Here is a 12,507-nt window from a genome sequence, read left to right on the forward strand (position 1 = left end):
TGTTGGAGGTGTGGAAAAATAGAAGGTCTGTCCTGCAAGGACCGAGTAAAGGCGGAGAACAACATGATTACTGCACACAGTGGCGTCTACATCCACGCGCTAGACACAATCAGACTTCTACCAGTCAAGACAATGATAGTTCTGAAGACACAAGCTGCTACCTTTCAGAATTCTTCCTACCACGGAGGTGCCAACATAATTTGACATACAAGTGTAGTATCCCTGACTGTCAGTAATCACCCAGCCAAATCTCTACCAGTAGTTACATTGTAGTTCACAGCTAGCTACATGTACATTCTATCTAAGTGCTTCTCCCGCGCAACCACTTAGGACTAGATAGCCCTGCTTGCAAGACCGGTACGGCATGACCTATACTACGAGACTCTGTAGTCCTACTTCATACGCCATTCCGCATCCCCGGGCTCTTCAGCTGCTCTTCTTTGAATAGCGTGTTTCCCGGCATCCTTCCCACCCAATAACTAGCCCTACAAGTAAGATTCCTTTTGCTACACAGGTTTAGATGTCATTCCTGTTGCCCTACCCGTTGCTCGCCACTTACTTCGAAGTAGGTCTATTCTTTCCCCCACACTGTTTCTTGTCCTGCTGTTCTCCTGCTTTCTTTTGCCGTCACTCCCAGCTGCTCCGTCCCCTGGCCTATATAAACCCATCATTCTTTCTCATTGCTTTGTGGAATTATGAAGGGAAGAGTTTTAAGCCCAAGAGCTTGTTTTCCTCCCGCTAGTGCTGTCAGCCTGTATCACTTTCTGGTGTAAGTCCAAAGTGCCTCAGACACGAGCAGGCTGGCAGACACTACACAAGTACATTACACATGTATGTAGTTTGGTTCGCGCTGGTCGTTCACATGACGCCAGCCCTGGCAAGTGTAGACATTTTAATAACCCTTGGTCATTGTACAGCCAGTTTAGTGGTAGAGGCCGATGACTCCAGATCAAAGTCTTCCCCAGCCTGGCACTTGAAAATCAAGGCATCCCAAACACCCCCACAGTCCCCAAACAAATCTGCGTGCTCCGCTAATGAAGGCCATCAAGCCTCCGATAAAGTGACAGCTAGCTTCAAGCACCTCTGCAGGACAGCTTTCACTGTAGTCAGTTCAGTATGTGTTGAGTAGAGCTGCAGGATTTCCTCAGGGCGCTCTCTTCCGCACAAAACTAAATTTAATGCAGCCAGCACTGAGCAGGTAAGGCACGCTAACGTGATTTCGCATCAATGATGTCAGATACGATAACCCACATTGCGACGAGGAAAGGTAAAGCAAGGTGAGATTCGCTGTGGCTATAACGGATTTTTATAAACGCGATATGTTATTGGTCATGAGAATAGGCATACATGTACATGTAGCTACATTGTATACCTTAGTAAAACATTATTATCTTGTGGTAAATGTGAACAAGTTATAAGATAGTGAAAGCCATTCGTGCCAACTAAATTTTCCAACGCGTTTCAGCACCTAATGAAAAAACACAGAAGATTACTCTTGTTATGTCAGCAGTACCCCCCCCCCTCTTTTGGATGCACCCACTTTTCAAAAACTATCAATCACTGCGGACAAGATTATAAATGTAAAAGATCAAGATAATTACAAGATCCTGCGAAAACCAAATCAACGAGCAATGCACACAAATCAAGCACTTACGGTACATGTACATGGGAAATACGAGAGGATAGCAGAAAACTCTAAATTCACGTTCGTATCCGCTAAAAGTCATTCTTATTTTGATACAAATTATGAAGCCATCGTCATATCAGTAAAGGGATATTATATTATGAATAGAAGCACCAGTGCAGCCCTTCTCCGTTTCGAGTGTCCATACCATGTAGAGAGTGAAGTGACACATGTAGAAATGCACAGTATGATTTTTGTGTTCATACGTTTATGACATCAGCATTACATCATCATTCTTTCTCAGGCAGTTGATTTTGAGCATACTGTTAGGCGAGTTGTGCAGATCAGCAAAGCATTCACGGGTGTGTTCGGACCATCGAACCGGCAGTTGCACGAATAGGAGATGTCCTGGCCTACTTCATGCCTCACCAGACTTCTTATGGAGTATGGGAAGGCGGCTTCGTTCACTTCGCACGCCACTCCGATCATAAATTTCCCCTGCATGTACATTGGTGGAGGACAAATATAATAATAATAATAATACAACCCGCAGAAATCAAATCTCAATACACCGAACAAAAGATAACACACATAATCCAATAGGGAACTGCATCTCTGTACCTAATTTTCCTGTTCACCTAACCATGCCTTTCGCCCTCATACAGAAAATATTGAGCACCTAAAATTTCTGAAATTAGAGTATTGTGTACATTTTGGTTGGTTTGATTTGGTGGTTTCCACTGTTTTAGGTGATTGCCTTTAACAGTTCAAATATCAAGAGAGGTAAACATGCTTTTGAAAGTTGAGTTGTTTATAGTAGCTGAAGTTTTTGTATATTATTACAATGGACATTGAGGGAAAATTTGTGCTAAATTCACCGAGAAAAGAAACTATAGTCCGCATAGAACAGGAAATTTGTTGAGATCATTAAATTATATCTTGGGATGCATCAGGTAGAAGCTTTTCTGTAGAGGCATTATTGGCTGTAATCCGCCCTCAATATGTGTACTGCTCCGGAGCTATGGATTTCTAGCACCATAAGCCGTAGTCGGTTACAGCCTATGGCTAAACGTGCTAGAGATCCGTACCTCCACAAGGACGTAGCAGCCAGTCCGGCCAGGCGACTTTTTTTACAACAATGCAAACAGTGTCCAGAATGCAGGATTTTGTACCCTAATTTCAACATCTTCCCGGGGGAGCCCCCCCCCCCACTCCCCTCCGGCCCGACCGCCTCCAATGACGGTGCTATGGGCAAGAAGTACAGTAATTTCCACTCTTCTTAACTCCGGGGTCGAATTACAGTTGTCACGATTGCCGGGTAGACAATTGCATGATATCACGTATACAGAAATTCGTGTGCTTCTTACCCTTGGAACGGCTAGAGGAAAGTTGACAATGTCACATGACTCCACTGATCCTGCTACAGTCGCTACGACATTGCAGGCACGGATAATGTTTGTGCAATTCTGCACGGTGCAATTATGTCCACAATCACATTCACAAACATCAACCCCCACATAAACACACACGTCCACACGGCACACAAACACACACAAGCATATTATAACCACGTTCACCAAACGGGCACACGGTCAAAAAAATAACTTGAAGTGCAAAATATTGACAACACACAATACACAAAGTACGCTCATATTCAAAGGACCGTACAGACAAGGATATAACGTTCTCAACGCTGAAGCACAGGCTTGCAGATTACGTGCACTACGTTCAAATCACCGAGAAAGATGACAAAAAAATTAATTTAAAAGGGGACATTCCTTTTTGAATCAATGGATTTGGTGATAGCGAAGGGCCCAATATTTTCTTTTTTTCTCTTTTTTTTAAAATATAATTTGCTGCTCCAAATAATTCCATATAACAGATACTACATACGGGAAAGCCAGCACACAGATCCGACCATGACTACACACAACCATGACTACACACAACCATGACTACACACAGCCATGACTACTGGGAGAGCAACTCATCTCCTGCAAATCGACTGCTATCGGCTGAATCCCGGGAGGAGAACGACAAAAGGATCACTTACGAAGAGGAGTCCCATACTGTAGGCATTGTTCAGACCTTGATTTAGCTGCATGGAACATAAGCAGAGACATACATGGGAGTGGTATGGTTACGTGCATGCTCAAACGTTGCACAAAACTCCAACTATACTACAGTACTGTCAGGCGCCAAAAAACAGGGTGGGGGGGGGGGTCAGGGTTTTAGCCTAGCCGGTTCTTGTTTTAGCGACCACATAGTTTTGTTCTTATTCAATGACGCAGTCTTACATATAAATTCATGTACAGTTATGCATCTGAGTACACATTATAGGGTACATTACGGTTTCCGTTGTTATCTGCTTAAAAATCCAGGCTAGACCGTTGTTATAAATTTGTGAAATTCTAGCCTGGCCGTTCTTCAGAACCCGACAGTACTGTATATGTACAAAAGTCTAGTGGGCGCTTGTTATGAATCCTGTTAGTGACGAATTTTCTACTTTCCTTTGAAATTTCTGATCGTGGAAAACACCTTTAATCCACAACTGTGAGTGATACCTGCGCTAGTGTTGTACCACCTTCATTCTCCGTTTTCCCAAAACCGAGCGTGCTCAGCTGAGTAAACCTCCAACATAACAAGAGTACTTTGTTGCAGTAAACCCAGCAAGTTAGCACTTCACCAATCACTACAAGCATTTGGCAGGCTACTGTATTTGGTAGATGAACACTGTTATCATTAGCCTGAAGCATCGTAAGGAATGAAACTATAGTCCACGATTAGAAGGACTGTCATGGCAAGCCGGAGCAGATCATTATAATGACTTGATTGGCATTGTCCCCTTGATTGAGATTGTTATTAAAGTACATGTCGTGACGTGTACTAAATTGATATAAACGCTGATGATACTGACATCACTTGTATGAAGTAAAAGCACTCACGTCCACTGTCCTCGTTTGAAGACTGGAGATATTGGACACCGTTGCGGCAATCCCATTTGTGTTCTGCAGGGCACACACGAAGAAGCCTTAAAGCAATGCTGTTTTTACTGCTACAATGTAGGTCTCATAGATATTTTCAGCAAACCGTGTGTGCCGATAGCCGCAAATATACTGTGAAGATCAATGTAAGGCTGGCTTTGGGTAGGAGCGCAAGTTCTGGTATTATTCGGCTGGTTATGTCCGCACTGAAAATATTACTCCTCTGGTCACTGTTCAAAGACAACCTGTTATCAACAATACATGCATACTCGATACACCATACAGTGGTTCTTATAGAAGAAAGTCGTGATGCATCAATGTCATGCATTTGGACGATGGCAAACTCGGATAGAGAGCCCAGGATTAATTTATAGAGGAGCAAAGGACCACGGAACAACAAGTTACACCGTAATGTCCACTAAAACCACCAATCACTTGATAATCCGCTCATGCGATAATATTACGCTTGACGATTTTAGACCATTCATCGCTAATTCATAAACGAGGTGAGTTCAGCAGCTTCTCCTACCATATTTGATGTCGTCTGCAGTGTGGTTATCGATGCTTCATTCATCTGCAAGCGCTGCTCTGTACTTGCAGTCTGTGTCTGCACCGTTTTCACGGTGGTATTGAGTGAATCCAGCCTGCTAGCACTGCCCTGTATTGAAACAAAAAAAACACAAGTCAAAAAATCTCATGCTCATAATTATGATATAAGGGTCAATTCGGTGTGATTACACAATTCATAGCATTCCAGAATTATTATAAGTTTGTAAACCAGGCAAACAACAAAGTATGGGCCCGTACTCATCTACTTCGAAGTATTCCATTTCTTGTGAAATAATAGATTGAAATCACGTTTCCAAGGGACCACAGGACAGAATCAAGGATTTCTTCTGGAGGAGTGCACTGCAGTACGAGGTCAAGGCCGTTCGCCACAGGATCCTTTCAGAATGCTTTAACCATTGAGAACTATTTGCTGATGCAATGCGGACGTCAGGGAGATCCACCTTGACTCCTGTCTCCTCAATCCTCTGGTATTCTCTATGAGTGTTCTATGACAGTTAGTAAAAAGTATGAGCCCCACAGATAAGAACCCACTTTAACATTCAGTTCTGAATGAGTATCTCTCCGGGTGAGATAATGCAGCTCCTCCAAACTCTTCCATAGTGCACACATGCATAGAGTAGTTTACATGGTGGACGGGCCCACTTCCTCTGTAATGTATATACGTGTACATCATAAGTTCATGACAATGATTCGGGATTGCGCTTTCGGCATTGAGGATTTTCGCTGTGTATAATGCATTTGTGTATAATATTTTTATGTATCGGTGATCCTCTCCCAACACGAGCAGCATGTTTATCGATACAAATAAGACCTCCCCCCCCCCCCTCCACACACCCAGCTTTCCGGGATGAACCGCCAGATGTCGGTATTTAAGTTGTTTCTACCCTCCCTGACTGTTAGTCATTTGCGGACTATGCTCGGCCAATCGTCAAATTATGCTTTTGATTATGCCACAATTATGCCAACAAATATGCTGAATTAGGCTCGGTTCCACCCTATTTTCAAAGGAAAAGCAACGGCCTTTTCAGATTAAAAACATGTACGCATGCATGGTTTTCGCATGCGTGGCTTCCGAGGTGACGACATCAGGAGTTCAGGACGCGACCTCTGTGCACTTTTGCACTTTTCTCCCATATTTCACTTTTGCAGCACACGTGCGCGGTACGACATGAATACTTTAAAAGACTTGGACATGAAACTATTACTATTGTAACAAAACACATCTGCAGGCTTTCTGACAAAGCTGTATTTTGCCCCTAAGCATAATTTTTGTCTAAACCGAAACATTATGCCGACCTTACACGTTGGAATCCGTATATTATGCCGGAGCATAATTTTTTGACGAAACCCCAAGATTATGCCAAATATTTTGCCGGAATAATCCGCCAAGGGTTATGACAAGAAGTCGTAACTGGGGTATGTAAAAAAATCTGCAGACTTTCTTACAAAGTTGTATTATGCCCCTAAGCATAATTTTTGTCTAAACCGAAAGATTATGCCGACCTTACACGTTGGATTCCGTATTATGCCGGAGCATAATATTTTGACGAAATCCCAAGATAATGTTAAATATTATGCCGGCATAATCCGCCAAGGGCTACTGACTGTTGTTGACATTGGATTTCCCTTCAGAGATCCATGGGGCGCTGGTCTTGCAGATGTGAGCACAACTGGTCCATCTCTGCAGTGTGTACTTGAACTAACAACGTGCATATGGGCGCTAAAAGCAGTAAGGCCAGGGGCCCGGGTCATTTTACTGGATTTCAATGTCCACGACAATAGAAAAAAATCATGTCTCGGGTGGGACTCGGCCAAAGGCCCAGTTTTCTGCATCAGCAGGAACGCCAGCACCCTCAACAGTAGACAGAAAAGGCTCTGTAGAATGGACCCTTATTTCATAATATTATTGCATCAGCTTACACTCACCATAAGCATCGACGAAAGGAGATCAACTTGATTCTGAAGATTCTGAAGATCGGTCTGTAAGAGAGAGTGAAATGATATAGTAGCATTATACTTATAATCAATAGTAGGTAAACAAGACTGTGCAACTCGCCCATGGGTTGCCCACGGCGGAATTTTTTTATTGACGTAACCTTTTCTACGACACATGCGATACGAGTCTATTGGGACGTTTTGCCTCGTGCACTTGACCGGGATATTAATATTATCACAAGGTCGGTGCCCAGCAAGTGTTCTAATACTGCTCTGCGGGAAAATGCGCTGTTTTCTGAAAGAAAAAGGTGAAGTCAATATTTCGCCTGTTGTTGGGGGTATCTGCAGATTGTGCAGAAGTGACTCAGAGTTGCACACTCTTGTTTTTCTGCTCTAGGTATAATTAATGTTACAAATCATCAGTATCTTTGACACGTGTTATTAGCTGCCATTGGAATATAGAACTCGTCAACACCTTCTAGGTTCGTCTTGGTCACATAGATCAGATGGTTAAAGCATTCCTCATGGCCACTAAGGCCCCGGGGTTCGAGTCCTGGTGAGGTTTACCGGTTTTTTTCTCTTTTCAGGCAGTTCACTTCCCAACTCATTGTCTGGAATCTATAGTATGTTTTAGTAGAAATGCTGCGAAATTTGAACAGTAAAGCTGAGACCAAATTGTTAACTTTATAACGGGATACATAGGCCATCAACGATTAATCAATTCTTCAAACAGGAACACCAGTCGTATTACCTGCTATGTTCACTCACTGCCACTCACCTGGCTTAACGTGTTCCCACTGTTCCCAATATTCCCACTGTCGGTTGGACCTGCAGGGGATAACGTGACAGGCATCCAGTGTATAGTATGTAGTATAGTATGTATTAATATTTCTCTAGGGCAGTCCCCACAGACCTATGGTCTCCTTACGGGGTACCCTAGCCAATCTAGGATTGCGATACGAAATTGACTTGGTGAAGCAGCAAGGCGGACCGATGCTGGAACTGAGTTCCAGTGTCATTAGCTAAAACTGCCTCAGGGTAACTTTAGTGCCCAAACGTAACTTTAGCACCGCGACTTTGTGCAACTTTGTACAATATCCAGCAAGTTAAGCGATAAAATGACACCTGCGGCGCTTGTGAAACACTGTCCATATATTTGTCGCTGCATGAAACGTCACTTATTCCTGAAAATGCACAGTACAAATCAGTCGTTAATGGACTGCAGCGCCTTACGTCCATTATTGGCATTTTAAGTAGATGTAATAGTTACGTCTGTGCTTAGTAATCTACACAAACGCGTCAGAAGATGAGAGGGTAATGAGCGTGAAGTGTACATTGTGACGGAGGTGCAAGCAATTACTATGACATGACATGTCACCCTGACAAAGATGATTGCATCAGATACTGAACGCGATGAATACCAAGACTTCTTTAGGGCATGGCAGAGAACACTTGCGCCAGTTCTGTAACATACAATGGTTGTTTTGTCCACAGAATCTACATGTAGATACATTCATCCCATACCCCGTGGAAAGGGTTCTCATCTGAATCTGTTTGAGGAGATCACGACAATGTGCGAGTGCTAGTTCTGCCAATACGCCCTAATGCTTGCGACAAAACAATGCACAGTAACCCAATGAGTTGGATTGTGTGCTGGCCAAAAGCAAATTGTCAACAAACAATCGAACTGATCATTTTTTAAATACTATCTATTGTTTGGAGCGTATAGTTATAATTATTATTATCCTGAGAGTCACAGTGCCATTGGCGTTCACAAATATCACTCACTATGTTCGTATTATTGTGGCGATGTGTGGTCTACATAAAGAAATAGCTACGTAAATACTACTATACACTGTAGGTGTGTTCTCCTCAGGAGACTCACCATTGTTGGTGGATTCGCCGCAGGAGCAATCACTTGGGCGCGTGACAAATAGGTAGATTGACAGTCCTAGAGCCGCCACACTCAGTATGACCAGCAACAACATGATCAAGAAACCCAATGTGCCATGGACCGCACCGGATGATCCAGCATCCTTGCTCTCCGAACCGCGCGATTTGCGCCGCCGTCTTTCCGCTGTTCTGTTTCCGTACAGCACGCTGTCCGTGCGACGTTCTTTGGCCGACGACCCTATCACACTATACTGTGGTGTCTCTCCGTAGTACGGAGCTTCCGGTGTCGGTGGTCTATCTTGCGCCGTTTGGCTAGCATGTAGCGTTGCTGGATTAGGAGTTCCGCTGTAAGCATTCGCTGTGTTCTGGTACTGCTGGGTGGGACCCAACTTGAACCGGGCTACTACTGGCTCGTCAGAGCTCGTCTCCAGGATTCTCTGCTGGGACTGTCCTAGTCGATTGTGCAGTGCGTGGCCTTGTTGAACGCTGTCGCCACTGTCCATGCGTCCAACGCTCAGCGAGTGTTTCAGCTCCATGCTCTGAGGAGAGGACGTGGAGCGCATGTGGTTGGGCGAGCGCAGGGGAGCGTCCAGTTGATGGATTTGTCCTGGCGCGCCCATTTCCATGTAGGCTTCGTCGGCAACAGCTATCTTCTTTTGAGCCTCCCTGCGCTTTGCTGGAACTGGATTCGCCATGGCGTGTCCTTTAGATCCGGTTTGCTCCTAGTGCAATTTTTTAGCACGAAGAGAGCGCCAGCAAAACCCGAACGAGGAACTGAGGCCGTGATGCAGACGTGATCAAATCAGCTCTGTGGTCTGAAAGCAATATGATCCAAAGATAAAGACTTCTGTTGGTTTGGCGCAATCCGGAAAGCGGGATAGTGAGTGAAGAAACACAGAGAATGCGAGCACCGTGGAGCACATCTAACTGTTACTTCCACTACCAGTTGAAGCTGGGCACAGGCTACACAGAATCTGCTACACCCTGATGCTTTCCAGGTATCTTCCGTGTGTGCCGTCGTTTGCGCTGTGTACGCTTGAGAACCGGCCCGCGAGAAGCCACTTGTGTTTTGGCTTTGGCCGAGCTGCGCGAGCTTCTTCTACAAGTTAGTTCTAGCCAGGCTGGCTGAAGTGAACTGTGTGTCTATTTTACATTGGTATGGCCAGGAACTGTTTGATCAAGTCCAGAACCACACACTTGCAAGCACTTGAGCGACAACTCGAGAGGCTGTTCCGTCTAGACCGCCTTTGCGACACAGGTAAAACAACTCTGGAATCTGCATGCACGCGCTTTCCAGCCGATAGTCACTCGGCGGTGGCATTATACATGATTGTATGCATAGTACTGATTTTAGAACTCCATACAATCATGTATGTATTGTGATGTACATTGTATGTGTGAACTGCTGTGATTGGGTGGTAATCATCAGGGAGTGGTAAAATTACGATTTTTAGTACATCTACCCATACATTTGGTGCGTCCATAGAGCTATGAAGCCGAGACCTCTGGTCGGCGGAGCTTAATGGGCCCCACCACCACACTCCATCATTCACCCCAGTGTCAGGAGATATGTGGATTTTGTAGAAAAAAAGAAAAAAAACATACTGTATACAGGTCTTGCGTCATCGCGATGCGACTGAGCTTGCTACTTTGCCTCTCTGCCAGTCTCTGGTCGTGGCGGGGCTGCGTCACGCGTGCATTCTGGTGATGGAATCATGTGAGCTCCGCATTCTATTCATATTAAAGGAGCATTAATTTATGGTAGCAAAAGCCATTGCAGCAGCACGCACATGTACATGTACTGTACATCACTTTGTTTGATGAATTGGTCAGTTCATTCCTATCGACTGGGTGTCCAATCAATCTAAATACATGCACATGTACAATCATGGACTAAGAATGTCCCGGACTGAAATACCTCCATTCAATACAAATGCATTACGTACATGTAAGTGAGACCATGCCCATGGTGAGGGTGTAAAAAAAAGAGTCTGGTTCCACTTCTCCTATTGTTATAACTAGTCCCTTGCGCGACGGACCAATATCCAGTGTATTAAATTAACCCCGCCAGTGTAACCTCATCGGCTCATCGGCAGGCGGAGTATTCTTGCCATCAATCAAAGCTTGTACATTGTACCTCCATTGGCACACTTGCACGCAGGCAACCAATACATGCACATGTACCAACATCAGCACCAGTAATCATGTGCCTTCCGGTACTTGTAATATACATGTACGTGTACTTATGAAGTACATGTACATTTATGGTGCCTCCTTTGCACCATGGCTGGTAGCTCGGCCTATTTAGCTCGTAGCTGTAATGATGAGGCCTTTATGGCCGAAACAGCTTGCTGTCTACAGCATCGGGTATCACGCTCCTCGGCTTTCGCCTTGTTGAGCACTCTCAGTAGGCTGCTCTAGTGCTGCTGCATCGCGCAATGCCCGCTACATTTTGTAGTTTGAGCACTCTGGCGCTAGAGCGACGAGCTACCTTAATGTCTGTGGTGCCTCCTTTGCACCATGGCTGGTAGCTCGGCCTATTTAGCTCGTATCTGTACTGATGAGGCCTTTATGGTCGAAACAGCTTGCTGTCTACAGCATTTATAATATAAATGTATCAATTCTACATATTATGTAGAATTGATACTCAATGAGAATGCTAACATGTAGCCAGTGAAATTTAGCTACATGGATATCCGCAAACCCTGAAAAACAAGATCCATGTTTGAACAAGAAATGAGCACAAAACGTGAAACGATTTTTGACGTCCCTGAAAGTACATATACATGTACATGTTACTACAAAGAGCGGAGTCCTCCGGATCGATAGAGTGCTCAATGCGGAAGCAGAGCAGTAACACACGAGTCACAGAAAAACCACGCGTCTTGATTGTCGTAACTTAAAGTTTCATACCATATAGCAATCAGTTGTCTGAAGATTGCTATATGGCATGAAACTTGAAGTTACGACAATCAAGACGCTTGGTTTTTCTGTGATTCGTGTGTACATGTACATGTACTATAAGACTGCGTGGAGAGCACTTTGTGCATGCACGCTGTATGCTGGCTCTTGGAAGTCCGGCGAAAAATTAATTTCACCGTTCCGGTCCGTAGAGTTTCGGGCGCTGAGTGGAATGGTCTTTGTCCGAGGAGGCTGCGGTCTATGGTTCATCAGATACGCCCAATCAAACATGAGCGAATTTGAGCGCGCATCACCCATATCCAGGTGATGACGTCACAGCGTGCAGCCAGGTAGCCACGCCATTTATTTGTGCACAAAATGGCCACTATTCGAAATGCGTTACATTGGGGAACCGTTTAGGCAGCGGTCACACATGAAAATTTGCCCCGCTTTTGCGGAGGCGAAACGCGAAACTACAGCAGCCGCTTTTGCTGAACGCGCGATGCAGCAGTCCCACATACATGTACAATGTACATGTGCATGAACTGAGTTCCTCAACGCTCCCTTTTGGCGGAAGGAATGCAAATGCAACATGCACAG

At 44.6% G+C, this 12,507-nt stretch overlaps 2 protein-coding genes across 2 annotated transcripts in view; both read right to left on the reverse strand.

Annotated features, from left to right (window-relative positions):
• The window catches only part of LOC135811999 (uncharacterized), a 113,994-nt gene that overhangs the window by 21,475 nt on the left and 80,012 nt on the right, over positions 1-12,507 (reverse strand). The window lies entirely within an intron of this gene.
• Positions 1,284-10,072, reverse strand: LOC135811989 (uncharacterized). The gene is made up of 8 exons (XM_065325276.1): positions 8,999-10,072; positions 7,892-7,941; positions 7,105-7,158; positions 5,138-5,266; positions 4,570-4,632; positions 3,678-3,722; positions 2,992-3,090; positions 1,284-2,122 (listed from the first exon to the last, which is right to left on the reverse strand). The coding sequence occupies exons 1-8, from the start codon at positions 9,699-9,701 to the stop codon at positions 1,925-1,927; spliced, it is 1,341 nt and encodes a 446-aa protein (XP_065181348.1). The 5' UTR covers positions 9,702-10,072; the 3' UTR covers positions 1,284-1,924.

Source organism: Sycon ciliatum, chromosome 3, assembly GCF_964019385.1.
Source record: "Sycon ciliatum chromosome 3, ocSycCili1.1, whole genome shotgun sequence".
In the NCBI taxonomy this organism is placed as follows: domain Eukaryota; kingdom Metazoa; phylum Porifera; class Calcarea; order Leucosolenida; family Sycettidae; genus Sycon; species Sycon ciliatum.

Excerpts from the sequence above, each read along its gene's own strand:
- LOC135811989 (XM_065325276.1), bottom strand. The coding sequence starts at position 9,701 with ATGGCGAATCCAGTTCCAGCAAAGCGCAGGGAGGCTCAAAAGAAGATA. Across the intron at positions 5,267-7,104 it reads TCCTTTCGTCGATGCTTATG|GGCAGTGCTAGCAGGCTGGA; the intron begins GTGAGTGTAAGC and ends GTTTCAATACAG. Across the intron at positions 2,123-2,991 it reads TTCCTCTAGCCGTTCCAAGG|GGGAAATTTATGATCGGAGT; the intron begins GTAAGAAGCACA and ends ATGTACATGCAG.